The sequence below is a fragment of the Anabrus simplex genome, chromosome 1, assembly GCF_040414725.1.
Source record: "Anabrus simplex isolate iqAnaSimp1 chromosome 1, ASM4041472v1, whole genome shotgun sequence".
Lineage (NCBI taxonomy): Eukaryota > Metazoa > Arthropoda > Insecta > Orthoptera > Tettigoniidae > Anabrus > Anabrus simplex.
The window spans coordinates 285,932,430-285,946,159 of record NC_090265.1 but is presented as its reverse complement, the minus strand read 5'-3'; the positions used below and the strand labels follow the sequence as shown (position 1 = coordinate 285,946,159).

Here is a 13,730-nt window from a genome sequence, read left to right as displayed (position 1 = left end):
TTGGTACCTAGCACACCTACCAAGACACATGGCTAGTGCATACCGTGGAGGCCACTGCGTAGGCTAATTGGAGCCACTGGCAGTGCCAATGCACTATGAGAGACTTTGTCTCATTGCCAAAAATGATGCCTGCTTGGCCACCACATAATATAGATGTTGATTCCCATAGGGAATCTGAAATATTTGTCCCGAATGAGTAAAATACATCTATAGACAACCGAATGCTTTTTCCTTGCTCCCACAATTACGTAAGGAAGACTGTTATCTTATCATAACACATTCGACTTTCACTCCTTCAGCCAGTTAAATAGACTATAAGCAGCTGAACAGCCATTTAAGAGATCTGTTGTCTTATCACAACATACGATATTGACATCTGTAACAGTGTATCAGCTTTGCTTTTTCTTATCATCTTCAAGGAGGCACATTTCTGTTTCATTATAAAGACTGAGCTGTTTACTGCCCTACCCCAACAAGTTTTTCAATGCTCCGGAAAGTATATTCATGTGAATATCAGCATCTGCGCTACCCTTTCCTGGTTTGTACACTCCGAAGACATCAAGTTGCCTATTATCTTTAGAGATGAACCTTACCCCTAGAATTTCATGTTTGTCATCTTTAACTTTTTCGTAGCTTACAAATTCTTCTTTCACGAGAATGAATACTCCCCCTCCTACCATTTCTATCCTATCTGTACGATACGCCCTCCAGTTCTGTGAGAAAATTTCTGCATCCATTATATCATTTCTCAGCCATGATTCAACTCCTATAAGTATCATAATAAAAGTGCTTCATCCTCTATTACTTCTTTTCAAGCCCTCTTAATGGATTTTCTGGGGGGGGGGGGGGGGGGAAATTCGTGTTTATTTTTAATGAAGATTCCAAATACCAATTTTCTTGTCTGTAACATCTTCAGTTTAATAAAAATAAGTTTAATAAAAATAATCAAACTCCATTTTCAGACCTTCTTATCCCCACCCATAAGTGATATTTCCAGAAACAAAAAAAGTATGTGTTTCTTTATTTTTAAAACAGATTAATAACACAAAGTTTCACGCCTGTAGTATGTTAAGGTTTTGAGATCACACCCACCCCCCTTTACACCCCGTTAGCGACGGAATATCCAAATATCCTCCCTTAGTGAGCACCTACACTGTAATGTAAATGTATCCCCAAAATTTAATTTCTTTATGTCGAGTAGTTTTGGCTGCTCATTGATTACAGTCACTCGGACTTAGCCTTTTATATCTAGAGATCACGATGATTGATATGACGAGTAAGATGATACAAATGAAGCAAATATTTGAGCAAAGACAGATCCAAAAATTTGAGAAGTCCATCAGATATTACGTGGGGCTTGTTTGAAAACTCGGGGTTGGGGCCTTGACGTTTGTTTTAGGACAAAATTTGGACCTTAAGTGGCCAAACATGGAGGATGTAAGCGTGATAGATTACGATCAGATCAAACATATGCTGGCAACCTCACAGTATTGTGAAAGAAATGGTGATTTCATTTTTTTCTGTAGATCTCCAAGGCTGCTGTTTAAACTAAGACATTCTTCTACTATATTTTTGTGTCACAGATGGTATGAACATGTATTACAAACAGCAGACTTAAAATTATATTGAGAATGAAGTTCAAAGTGGTTTTGTAATCAAAAGTACCAATCTTTGATAGTATGGCCAAAACCGGCCGAGGAAATCTGATAGCATTGTTATCACATATTTCTAATGGGTGGTTAACTCAAACCTATTTGTCAGGTTAGTTGGCCACCATTTAAAATCATTTTTACAATGAAATTAATAGCATTAGGAAAATGCAGTATAACTTGTAATATGTCTCCATTTTTGTATTGTTCATAAGTATATTAAAATTTTACCAATAATACTCTCTGAGGGTAGGGTAAATAAGGTTGTAAAAAGTGGCACTCAAACCCATTTGATGGTAGTATCAGACATTCTACTATACTTACTTACTTACTCACTCCTGGACGCTACAGCCCGTGGAGGGCCTTGGTCTCTCGAACTATCGTAGCCCACTCCTCTCGGTCGGTCGCCTTGCTTCTCCATCTTCTTTCACCCATCTTCCTCAGGTCTTCCTCCACATCATCCAGCCCTCTCTTTTTTGGTCTTCCTTTCAGTCGTCTCCTGCCTGGTTTACCCTGATATACTTAACTGCTCTCTCTTCAGGCATCCGTTCCACATGTCATGTCCTAGCGATCTGTCTACTACCCTTGATATCCGTCACAATATCTGGTTCCCCATACAATATCTTTATTTCCTCATTCCTCCTTATCCTTCTTACCCCATTATCATATACGGGTCCATATATTTTCCTTAATATCTTTCATTCCCATCTCCGGAGTTCTTCATCTGTGCCAGTAAGAGTCCATGTCTCTGATTCATAAGTCACCACTGGTTTAACTACGATTCAATGCACTTTAATCTTCAAATTCCTACTAAGTGTTCTTGTCCTAAAAACCTTAACTAATGAAAAATAGCTTTGGTTACCTGCTGTTATTCTTGCTTTTATCTCCTCTCTTATATCATTGTCTGAAGTAACCAGTGATCCGAGATACCTGAAACTCCTACATTTTTCATAGTTTTTCCCATTCAGTTGTATTGTGGGTTCTCCTGTCATTTCCATAGACCGAGATACAAACATATACTTTGTCTTCTCCTGATTCACCTGAAGACCTATTTCTATAGCTGCTCTTTCCAACCTCCACAGGCCTTCCTGTAATTCTTGAAATCTTCGTGCCATCAGATTTATGTCATCTGCATAGACTAGATTCTGGCTCAAATGGTTGAGCAGGGTTCCTCCTGGGTTACTAATTACTGCTTTCGTCATGACATTTTCCAGGGCTATGTTGAACCATAGCGTTGACATTACGTCCTCTTGCCTTAGACCCTGTACTACTGCAAACTCTTTAGTTATATTTCCTCCAACTTTAACCACACCTCTTGTATCCTTCAAAGTCATTTTGATAAGTCTGATAATCTTCACTGGGATTCCAAAGTCTTTCATCACTTCATACAGCTTTCCCCTTATTATACAATCATATGCCTGTGTAAAATCCACAAATAATTGGTGGATATCTACATTGTCTTCATAACATTTGTCCATTAACGACGTACCACAAATATTTGGTCCGTAGTGGATCTATCTGGGCTAAAACCGCATTGATAATCGCCTATTATTTCTTCTGTAAGTGGTGCTACTCTCCCAGCCATTATCTTGGTGAACACTTTATAGACCATACTCAATAGTGCTATCCCTCTATAGTTGTTACCACACGTTTTGTCATTCTTTTTGTGTATAGGGCAGATTATTGCAAGATTCCACTGTTTAGGCATCTCCTCTTGTTCCCAAATCTCACAGATGAGCTGATGTAAGTGATTTGTGATTTGGTCTCCTCCATTCTTAAGCATTTCGGCAGTAATATTATCAATCCCGGGGCTCTATTGTTCTTTAAGACTTTTATGGCCTTATACACTTCCTCCCTAGTTGGCGATACTACGATTGTTTCTTCCCTCGACTCTGAAGGTTCCTCCCTTTCATCTTCTCCCCACCGCCAGTCTTGGTTTTCATGTTCTTCATTGGGATTAAGTAATTCCATAAAGTATTCAGCCCATCTATCCAATATTTTTGTTCCTTCAATCAGATTTCCTTGTTTATCCTTACAGAACACTGCCCTGGGCTGAAAGCCTTTCTGTTCTGCCTTCACTTGTGTATAGAAATTCCTTATATCCCTGTTTTTCTCTTGCTCCTCAAGTTCCATTATCCATCTTCTTTCATATTCTCTCTTCTTTCGTCTACATATCTTACTTGCTTCTACTCTCTTCTGTCTGTATTCCTCTGTATTAGCTCTAGTGTTCCTGTTAAGCACTCTCTTTCGCGCTTCGTCTCTCTCCATTACTTTATTTCTACACTCCTCGTGAAACCAACCTGGTCTCCATGTCGTCTTCTCTTCACCTAGTATTTGTTCTGCTGTATTATGCAGTACCTCTTTTATAATCGTCCATTTCCTTTCAATATTTTCTTTTTGCCACTCTGTTTCCTTACCTTGAAATTGTTCAGTTATCTTTGACATATATCTCTCTTTCACTATTTCATCGTAAGTTTTCTACTGTCATACCTCTTCTGGATTTTGTCTACCTGTGTTCTATAATTAGCTATTCTCTGCCTACACTTTATCCGTACCATATAATGGTCTGATTCACATTCTGCTCCTTGGCAGCTTTCCACCTGCATTATATCTGAAGCATGTCTTCTGTCAGTCAGCTCATGATCTGTCTGATTCTGTGTGATACCATCTGGTAAACGCCAAGTAGCCTTCCTCACATCTTTCCGTTATAGCCAGGTACTCCTAACCACCATTTCATTACTTATGGCAAAATCTATCAACCTCAATCCATTATCATTGGAATGCTCATGAAGGCTCTCTTTCCCAATTGTTCCTCTAAAGGCTTCTTCACGTCCTACTTTAGCATTAAGATCTAAAACAATCTTAATGTCATGTTTTGGTATACCATCTATTACCTGCTCTAGTTGGTTATAGAATTCCTTCTTATTTCCTTCGTCCGCTTCCTCAGTTGGAGCATATACACATACAAGTGTTGTATTGAAGAACCTGCCTTTCATCCTCAAGCTGCTCATTCTCTCATCTATTGGAAAGTCCATCACCATAGGTCTAAGTCTGTTATCAATCAAAAAGCCTGTGCCCCCACCCGTACCAATATTACTTCAGTGTGTATTACATCAGTGTGTATCTTCCACTCTGAAAGGTACCACTCCCTTTCCATCTCACTTCTTGTATGGCCGCAATGTTTATTACTAGAGTTCGTGGTTTATAGCATTTAAAAATCAGTGATTTAGCGTTTTGACTTTCAAATTTAGCGTTTTGTAGCATCTAAACTAATCAAATTTAGCATTTTGTAGCAAATTGGTTAAAAATAGGCATAGTTTGCTAAATTGCACGCACAACAGTTGGGAGTAAAATCATACTGTTTAATCACACATTGCTCGTCATGCAGTTTTGAATTCACTATGGAAAATAAGACAAATATCAACATAAGACTGCAAGAAGTATTAACGAACACACAGGAATATGCTTATTTTCAAATTTACAAACACAATTTCAAAGTGAAAAATACTATTCTGAGCGTATTTATTTATCACACTACAACACACCTAGGCCTACAAGGAAGAGGAATTTCAATGAAGATTTAAGTACTACATGCCAATTATTTAAAAGGTGTCCTTCATTTGAGACCGCCTATCAGTTACAATTATGTTGTACTTGCTAAAAAAACTCTACATCGACACTGTTCGTAGAGGCCCAAATGCACAGAAGTGCTGCCAAGGCAAAGGAAAGCCTGCAAAACATTTTTTCTTCTTCAAGGTTTTGGTTGCAGAGTCGGCACATCAATATAGACCATCTGTATCCTTACATAAATATGTCCCGATTTGTGACTTTCGGCATGCTGTTTATCGTCACTTCTCTTCGACCCATGACTAACAGACAATAAAATAAATCGCTACCGTACATTTAAACGGAACTACTACTCAACACCAATGTCAAGAATAACCGACTAAGATCAAGGGTCAACACACAAAGAGAATGAACGTGGTGCTTGAAAGTGTATTTGCTGTTTGATTGACTGGTCTTTGCAGTGCTCTTTAGCCAGTGAAAGGAATTCCACACATTGAATGATTTAACCCTTTGGCCTGCCATTACTTGTGAAAGGAAATATTCCCTTACATACTATTTATTTTTTTGTCACTTTAACATAAATTTGATTAATCACATAGGCTACATAAGAATACACAAAGCAAAGTGAGCTTTTAGCTCGTCTATAGTAACAGGAAACCAATGTTTTTGTTCGTAAGTATTACTGGTTTCAAGGGAAGCAGATAAATTAGCAAGAAATATAGAGGCATAGGTATTGGTTTCCTTAGTAACGTGATCCCAGAACTGTGGGTTTAGATATTCATTCCCTAAGTCCATTTCTTTCGGATTATTACCCAACCCCCTCCTCACTATAGAGTGAATTTCAAAAACTGGTTTAGATGTTACATTATTGTCAATAAGATCATAATTCCAAGTATCATTTTACTAGACTTCTCAACGGGTGAGTTGGCCGTGCGGTTAGGAGCGCGCAGCTGTGAGCTCATCCAGGAGATAGTGGGTTCGAACCCCACTGTCGGCAGCCCTGAAGATGATTTTCCGTGGTTTCCCATTTTCACACTAGGCAAGTGCTGCGACTGTACCGTAATTAAGGCCTCGGCCGCTTCCTTCCCATTCCTAGGCCTTTCCTGTCCCATCGTCGCCGTAAGACCTATCTGTGTCGGTGCGACGTAAAGAAAAAAAAAAAAGTAGACTTCTGGCTCGCTCTTGTTGCATTCTGGTTTTGTCACGTAGTTTCAGTTGGCACTATCATCTCGGAATCACTTTCATCACTGTCATTTGAAGATTAAGAATTTTCACTCTCCAGAGAATCTTTTCCACTTTCAACATCACTATTTTCAAGCCAGTCACGAATAAACTCATCCATGCCGCGCTTGGATGCCGCCATGATTGTTTACAACGAGCGGCAAAATGAGGTGCTTTTTATTTTCCGTATTTCAGCTCAGAGTTACTTTTTACACAGAGAAAATAGCTTCAGGTATCATCTGACATCAATCGGTTAGGCTGCGAAACAAAGAGAATAAATCTCTCCGACCAGCTAACTGCGATAATGAACTTATAGATGTTCCGTGCACCAAGACGAAAGTGTCCGTCAAAGCATGTTACCGCTTTACGATCGCAGTGGGTGCCGTAATAATTATTTCTCCTGAAATAAATAACAACATTTATATCTTATTTTTAAGAAAAATGCATACTTTTTAAAAATATATGTTTATTTCGTATAAAACTGAGAGTTTCGCATCTATTTCGCATAAATTGTATAATTTCGCATTTTGAACCAATTTCGCATTTTATCGCAAATTCGAAATCGCTAAAAACCACCCATACGGGTCATATAAGATGAAGGAACATACACTGACACAGTTTCGGCATATTTCGCATTTATCGCAAATGCTAAAAATCACAAACTCTATTTATTACCTATCCATTTCTTCCTTCAGGGATTGTAAGGCACTTGGTTTCTTTAATGTCCTTACGTTCCATGTTGCAATTGAAATGTCATGTTTCCATTTGCGAGTACCTTTTCCATGCCTATTTCGTCGTCATTGATCAGTCCGGCTATTCCTTTCGAGTTCCAAAACAAGTCGTTTTCACGAGATGGAGTTGTTAGCCACATGCTCAACCCCCAACCTGGAGGACCAGGGACCCTTCTGTCTGGGTTACCATATTACAGCCAAGGGTATTCCGTTTTAAGGCGCTGGATACTCGCCCTCATCCATCTCCCGAAGGAGTAGGATTTGCTGGTACCGTAGGCAGCAGAACCACCAACTTGAGCGTTTCTCAGTATTTCCCATGGGCACCCACTCGGCATGTGTACCCACACTGAGACTCATCTACCAGCCAATGACCCTCCTTTATCCAGGCTTGGGAGTGGCGCTGGGATTTCCGTGGTATCTCCCAGTGGCGGAGTTCATTCTACTATACAGAGAAATGAAAACAATAAGGGAATTATAATAACTGTTCCCTGTTAAAATTGTTAGTGTATTGCAAGAATTGACTGCTTACAAGTTGTTCTAGTGGGGGAAAAAAAAAAAGGGGGAGCGAGTGGTGGGGATGGATCAAACCACTGCAGTTTATACCCTATCGCCCAATTACAGCACCTGTACCAACTTAGCTACTGTATCCCACTGCCAGAACAGGTCACATAACCACCACTTAGCGGTGAGATATGTTATTAATGGGTTTATCGGAAGGATAGCTTCTCTTTTATCTTCTAGAAACACTTTCTAGGTATTAGATGTTTGTGTGTTATGTTTCAATCTAGAAATTGGATCTCAGTGATGTGTACAAGCCACAGTCTACGTATGCTCCCATTTCATGGCCTGTACTGTTTAGTTTTACACTGAGTTTTGTGGATCTCTAATGAGGTTGATTTTTCTGTTTTAGCTAGTGGCCAAATTTTGTGTGGTTCACCGTAGGGTAATGTACGTCATTATTACAGCAGAACAGGTCGTTAGCTGATGTACATATACACTTCATCTATGCTGCCCAGAAGGTTAATAAAGAATGAGTATAATTTGATGTTATTGGGATTAAACTTCATTCTTTCATATTTTGTGATCTGTATCTAGCAACATTTAGGAATCCGTTCAAAGATCAAACATTTTCTTCTATGAAGATGGAGAATGTGTGCATGAACAATAATACTTCCCCCGTACTGCGTCTAGCAACGACGTAAATAAAATTCTCCGACTGCTCTATTATCTCTCAGGGTAAATTTTTTTGCATAGTCCAGTTTATCGTGAATTCCGAAGAAAAGTGCGACTGTAATAATTCGCTATTCGATTTGTCAGATGAGTGTCTTCATCCTTTCGCACCGTACTCAATGCTTAAAAATATCAAAAATCGCAAAATCTCAACTTAACACTATAAAGTATTCTACAGTACCAGTCTACAAATTAATTAGTCACACACACAAAATATAGATCAAGTTTATTAACTTAATGCCTAGGAAAGAGAAAGAAATTAATTTAAATCTTTATTCCATATTTTAGAAAATTAAATAAATATCATCCGTCGATTTTATGTACAACAGCACTGGTTAAGAATGTTCATTTTCAAGCTTGACATGAGCTAACTTCATATTTGCAATCATTATTTGACGTTTACAACTACTCTTAGATCATCACATGTTCAGACAAGAATTAATTTAAAAATCATTAACATCACTCCTAAAAATTACACATACTTTTCGTATTTGAATCTTTAACTTTGTATCAGGAACTCAAAATTGTTTATCTGTCATTGCTGCATCAGTATATTACCATCGAATGACGTGCTAAGCTTTCTAACACCTACTGCCATTCATAATCTTGGCACGTACCATCCTAATCGTACTATATTTAATCACTTGAAAATCATCGTATATTTTTCTGAAATAAAAATCTAAATCTCATTTCTAACTATCCTAGTTCTTAATTACAGCTTCGATCTTATATTCCAGATTTAAATCTGAAATGAAATGCCATTTGCCTTGAAAAATTAAGTGACTCCCTTCAACTCAATACGATAGCTCATTTATCTCAGATGTCAATACTATTCATCACAGCAACATATGCATATCACCTATTAACCTGTGCACAACCTCTATAAAATATTTAATATGGGTATTTCCTAACAACACAGCCTTATTTTAGATGTAGCAAGAATTATTTGCCTTGACATATGTGTTTGGGTTAGCCATGCCTACCTTACATATTCCCTCGATGAGAACTCTATCAATGCATTTGCTTCATGTACATGACCTAGAAATTAAATATTCACATTCAGCATCCATCATTACGACACCTCTGCAACTACTTCCGTATCAGTTCATTTCAACGCCTTCTCATTCATCATTACATCCTACATATCATTCAACTTGATTCATTAAAACTTCTTAACGTAACCATTTTCCTAAATTATCACAACCTTTTCTCTTTAAAAATATTTCCCTTGGCATATTAAACTTCATTGTATCTCAGTTCGCTTCACTGGATCACATTCATCTCTCAGAATAACATTTAACCATCTAGTATACTGTGATACTTCTTCACGTTCAACATCGACAAGAAATAGCTCATATTATCTACATATCCTTTCCATATCATATTACGATGACCAATAAGTATGTTCGGATTCCTAACCCATTTAAGAAATCCATCACTCACATATGCTTTCATTTTGCTATGTTAAATCTATACTCATTCTCGCAAATAATCATAAATTCTATAGCTGTCATATTACACTCAATATATATACAGTCACTTCTTTGAGAAATATCGATTCTAATATAACTTAACCTTGTAAGTTCAATTCAGAAATTGCACTTCACTGAATCACTTGACATCTTAAATACACCACAATAACTAACAATTTCATGAGATTACTACATCCTAACTTAATTAAGAACTATAATTTAGTAAACTTAACTTGTCATTCTGTGACTTACAACGATTTTGTAGCCGTCTGCTGTTCTTGGCCGACTGGAACCCATGGATCAGCTGGTGTCCACTCCTTCATCAGGTTGGGCGGTGACATACTCATCTGCAGGTCGGTCCAGTGCGGATTTAGCAACACATATTCATATTCTTCTTTCTTGCGTTAAGTTCAACAGAATAAAATCCTGATATGTAAAAGTTCATATCAACGCCTCCAGTAGTCAAAAATATTTTGTCAATGCTCTTCTTATATGCTTGCTTATTGAGCTGACTACTTTCAAAACATTTAAGACTGAGATCAGTGTATTTCCAGTATTTATTCAGTCTTAATTTTTGTATGGATTTCAGATAATTCCGTTCTCTGATGCTCTTGAATCTCTTAATTCTGTCTTCTTGATAAGATTCCTGACTTCTTTTTATCTGCTGATCTCTAATTTCAATAGCCTTCGACGTGATGGTCCTTGTCTGACTACTTGCCTCGCTTATTTAATTTAAATCTTATTTTAAGCTGCAATTCAGTTTTCTTTTGAGCTGAATATATAATATTATGCTGTATCTTCCTCTGACAAGTATTTCTAGTATCCTTTACTTGAATCTGGCTAATTTATTTCTGATTATACACAGCTAATGTCTTCGGTGAGCATCCAGTCTCACGGCAATTTAGTTGTGTAATAATATAATAACTTTATCTCGTTTCTTTTAAACAATCTACTTGACATTTCAGTGTTCTTTTCTTACACGGCCTTCGTGATTATGCTCTCCTTCTCCGATTTTGGCCCCCCTGTGAACTTTTGAATCATAGTTCGTTTTACATAATTCCGTCTTGCGTGGGCTATACACCTACTTTGACGCCATTTTATAACGTGCCAGAAAATGCAATGGGCACAATACACTGCTTGACAAAAAATAAATAAATGGAAGCACCCAGAAGCGGAGGAGGAAACAAAATTAAACGTAATGTGTTGCGCGGGCATGTGATGTGACAACGGTCTTCCGGCTTAGTGCAGAACCATGGTTCATCTCTAAACACAATGTGACGTCATTCATTAGCAGTCCATGCTTCCTGGTCGTAGCACCACTACAAATGTAACCATTTGTGTTGTGTGTTAGCCGCAGCCTAAGCGTGGGACTGCAATGTCCTATTCTGGCTGCTGTTAGTCTCTGACCAATGGTGCGGGATGACACAGAATGCTACAGGGAGTTCATAGCTTGTTCTCCGATTGTAGGTGCAAATATGATGCGGTTACGATGTGCTTGGTTCACAATACAGCAATCTTCCCTTGTGGTGGTCAGATGTGGTCGACCAGAACCTTGACGATGAGTATGCCTGGCCTCAGGTTCCCATGCAGTCCGTCATCGGGCTACTATCACATCTGAATGCCACACAAATCTGGATATTTCACGGTTCAACCAGCCGGCCAAATTGAGACCCTCAATGAGGCCCCTTTCAAACTTTGTCAGAAGTTGATAGCGCTGTCTCAAATGTGACTATTTATAGCAACAACGTATTGGCTGATTAAGGTTCTTTGACAAGACGTTCAAGGAGAAAAGAGCTGGGACCAACTGGAGGTTAGTGGATGTAATAATAAGAAGAAAAAAGGTTAATCAAAACAGTATATTGTTTCTACAAAGGAAATCAATTTTAAATTTTACAACTCAAAATTTTGTAACCTGACACACAAAAGAAAACACTCATCGTGAATGACGTACATTAGAATAGAATCCCTAGACCATTTACAAGTTATAATATGTGACTAATCAAATGAACATGGTAACCTATAAGCCTCGGAGAATATGGACACAGATTTCCAAAAAGGTAAACAAAGGGAGAAGAAAGGGACGGGAAGGACCAAGGACGGGGATCACAATAATGGGAGTCGCCTGAGTATAAACATTGCCATATGCAGGAACAGTTTTATGTGATAAGTTGTACCGTCCAGGCCAGAAGTTCAATCACTCACCAACTCTTGAAATTGCATATTACTCGATGTTCATTTGTTAAGGAAAAATATCACTCATATCAGGCTTAAAAGAAAACCGGCCACAGCAATGAAGATAACTCCAAAATCCATAGGAGAAGAATAATAGTGGTAATTATAAAATAAATACTCTGTTGCTCACCCAATACAGCAAATAAAAGAAGTGGAGCTTCCCAGCAAATACTGGGAAGTCCTCAGACGACCCTCCAACCACACTCGGAATCAGTGCTGGACTGAAGACCGAGTATGTGGGGGAAGCCTTTATACCGCTGCAGAAAGTTCCGGAAAAAAGTACACAAAACGTCGAGAAATATCGGACACTGACGTAGCGGATGACGTAACCCAGAGGAGACTCGGTGTGTAGTCAGCAGTTCACCAGGACGGATGCACGGCGAGGCAGCAGAGAAAGTCCAAGGCCGGTTAGATGAATGAAGTATCGGCGAGTATATGAACATAGATGGAGTTCCAGATGACGGTAGCCGAAAATAGGTGAGTGATCGTTACACAAACTACTGCGCGGCATCTCCATGTAATTCACAGTGATCTCTCAACATCCGACTCTGTTCATGCCCCTTATATACCCTACCGTGCCTGGTAACAACCACTAATGCACTCTGGTGGCCATTTTACCTTTCACAGGGAATCACAACTCTATGATCGTTTACATACCTGGCGATGGTGTGTTTGTTTTGAAGCTACATTGACATCTGACCGTTTCTTCTGGGTGCTTCAGTTTTTCTGTCAGGCAGTGTATTTGCTTGACAAACTGCTATTTACAAATGGTGAACGCAGGTGAAGTATTATTTTCAGGAATTTTTATTCTGTGTTTTTTCACTTTGGTGATAATGGTTCTTATATACTTTCATTGCATTCAATATTCTGTATATTCCTGGTTCATTTTCTTGTCACGTTGTTACAGCATGTGGAACATCGACATGGAGTACAAAATCCATTTTCCATTCGACCTGACCGTCCATTAGGTCCCCACATGAACAACATGCGCAGCGGAAACAACTTCCAGTCTCATTTGCACCGCGGTGCTTATCACCACCATCATCATCATCGTGGCATGTATAATGGATCAGGTGATTATGACGAATATGCTGGTCTGATGACATCACGAGAGAAGCAATGGCTACTGAACATTCAACTGTTGCAGCTCAGTACAGACAAACCACATGTAGACGACTATTATTACACGGTAAAGAAAATAATTGCATTAATATTTTTATGTTAAAGTAGAAGCATACAGTTTTGACTTTAGAATAACACAATTTAGGACAAATAAAAATGAAAATCATGAGATAGCTGTTTGGTCAGAATGGAGAAAGCATTTCATTTGTGTGCTGGTTCTCTGTGGAGGCCTGTCTTGTTTTGCACAGTTTCTCCATGACTGGGTGGCTGGAGGACTGTTCTAGCTGATAAACCTTTACTCATGGCCCTCATTGCATAAGATTCAGTGGCAGTGACACTTGAGTAACAGTTTTAAATTATCCATTACCTTGATTCTTTTCAAGAAATTAATTTGCTTTGTTGGCAGATATCTTTCAGTTCATGTAAAGTCTTGTAAACTTAATCTTTTATTGTTCTCCAGAGATAATAAATATAGGACGATGGCCACTTGTTGCTGATAACTGCTG

At 38.5% G+C, this 13,730-nt stretch overlaps 1 protein-coding gene across 1 annotated transcript in view; it reads left to right on the top strand.

Moving 5' to 3' along the window:
* The window catches only part of Patr-1 (Protein associated with topo II related - 1), a 490,596-nt gene that overhangs the window by 232,948 nt on the left and 243,918 nt on the right, over nucleotides 1-13,730 (top strand). Inside the window, exon 8 of the mRNA XM_067159788.2 lies at nucleotides 13,010-13,291. Coding sequence (XP_067015889.2) covers nucleotides 13,010-13,291 — 282 coding nt within the window. The remainder of the gene's footprint in view (nucleotides 1-13,009; nucleotides 13,292-13,730) is intronic.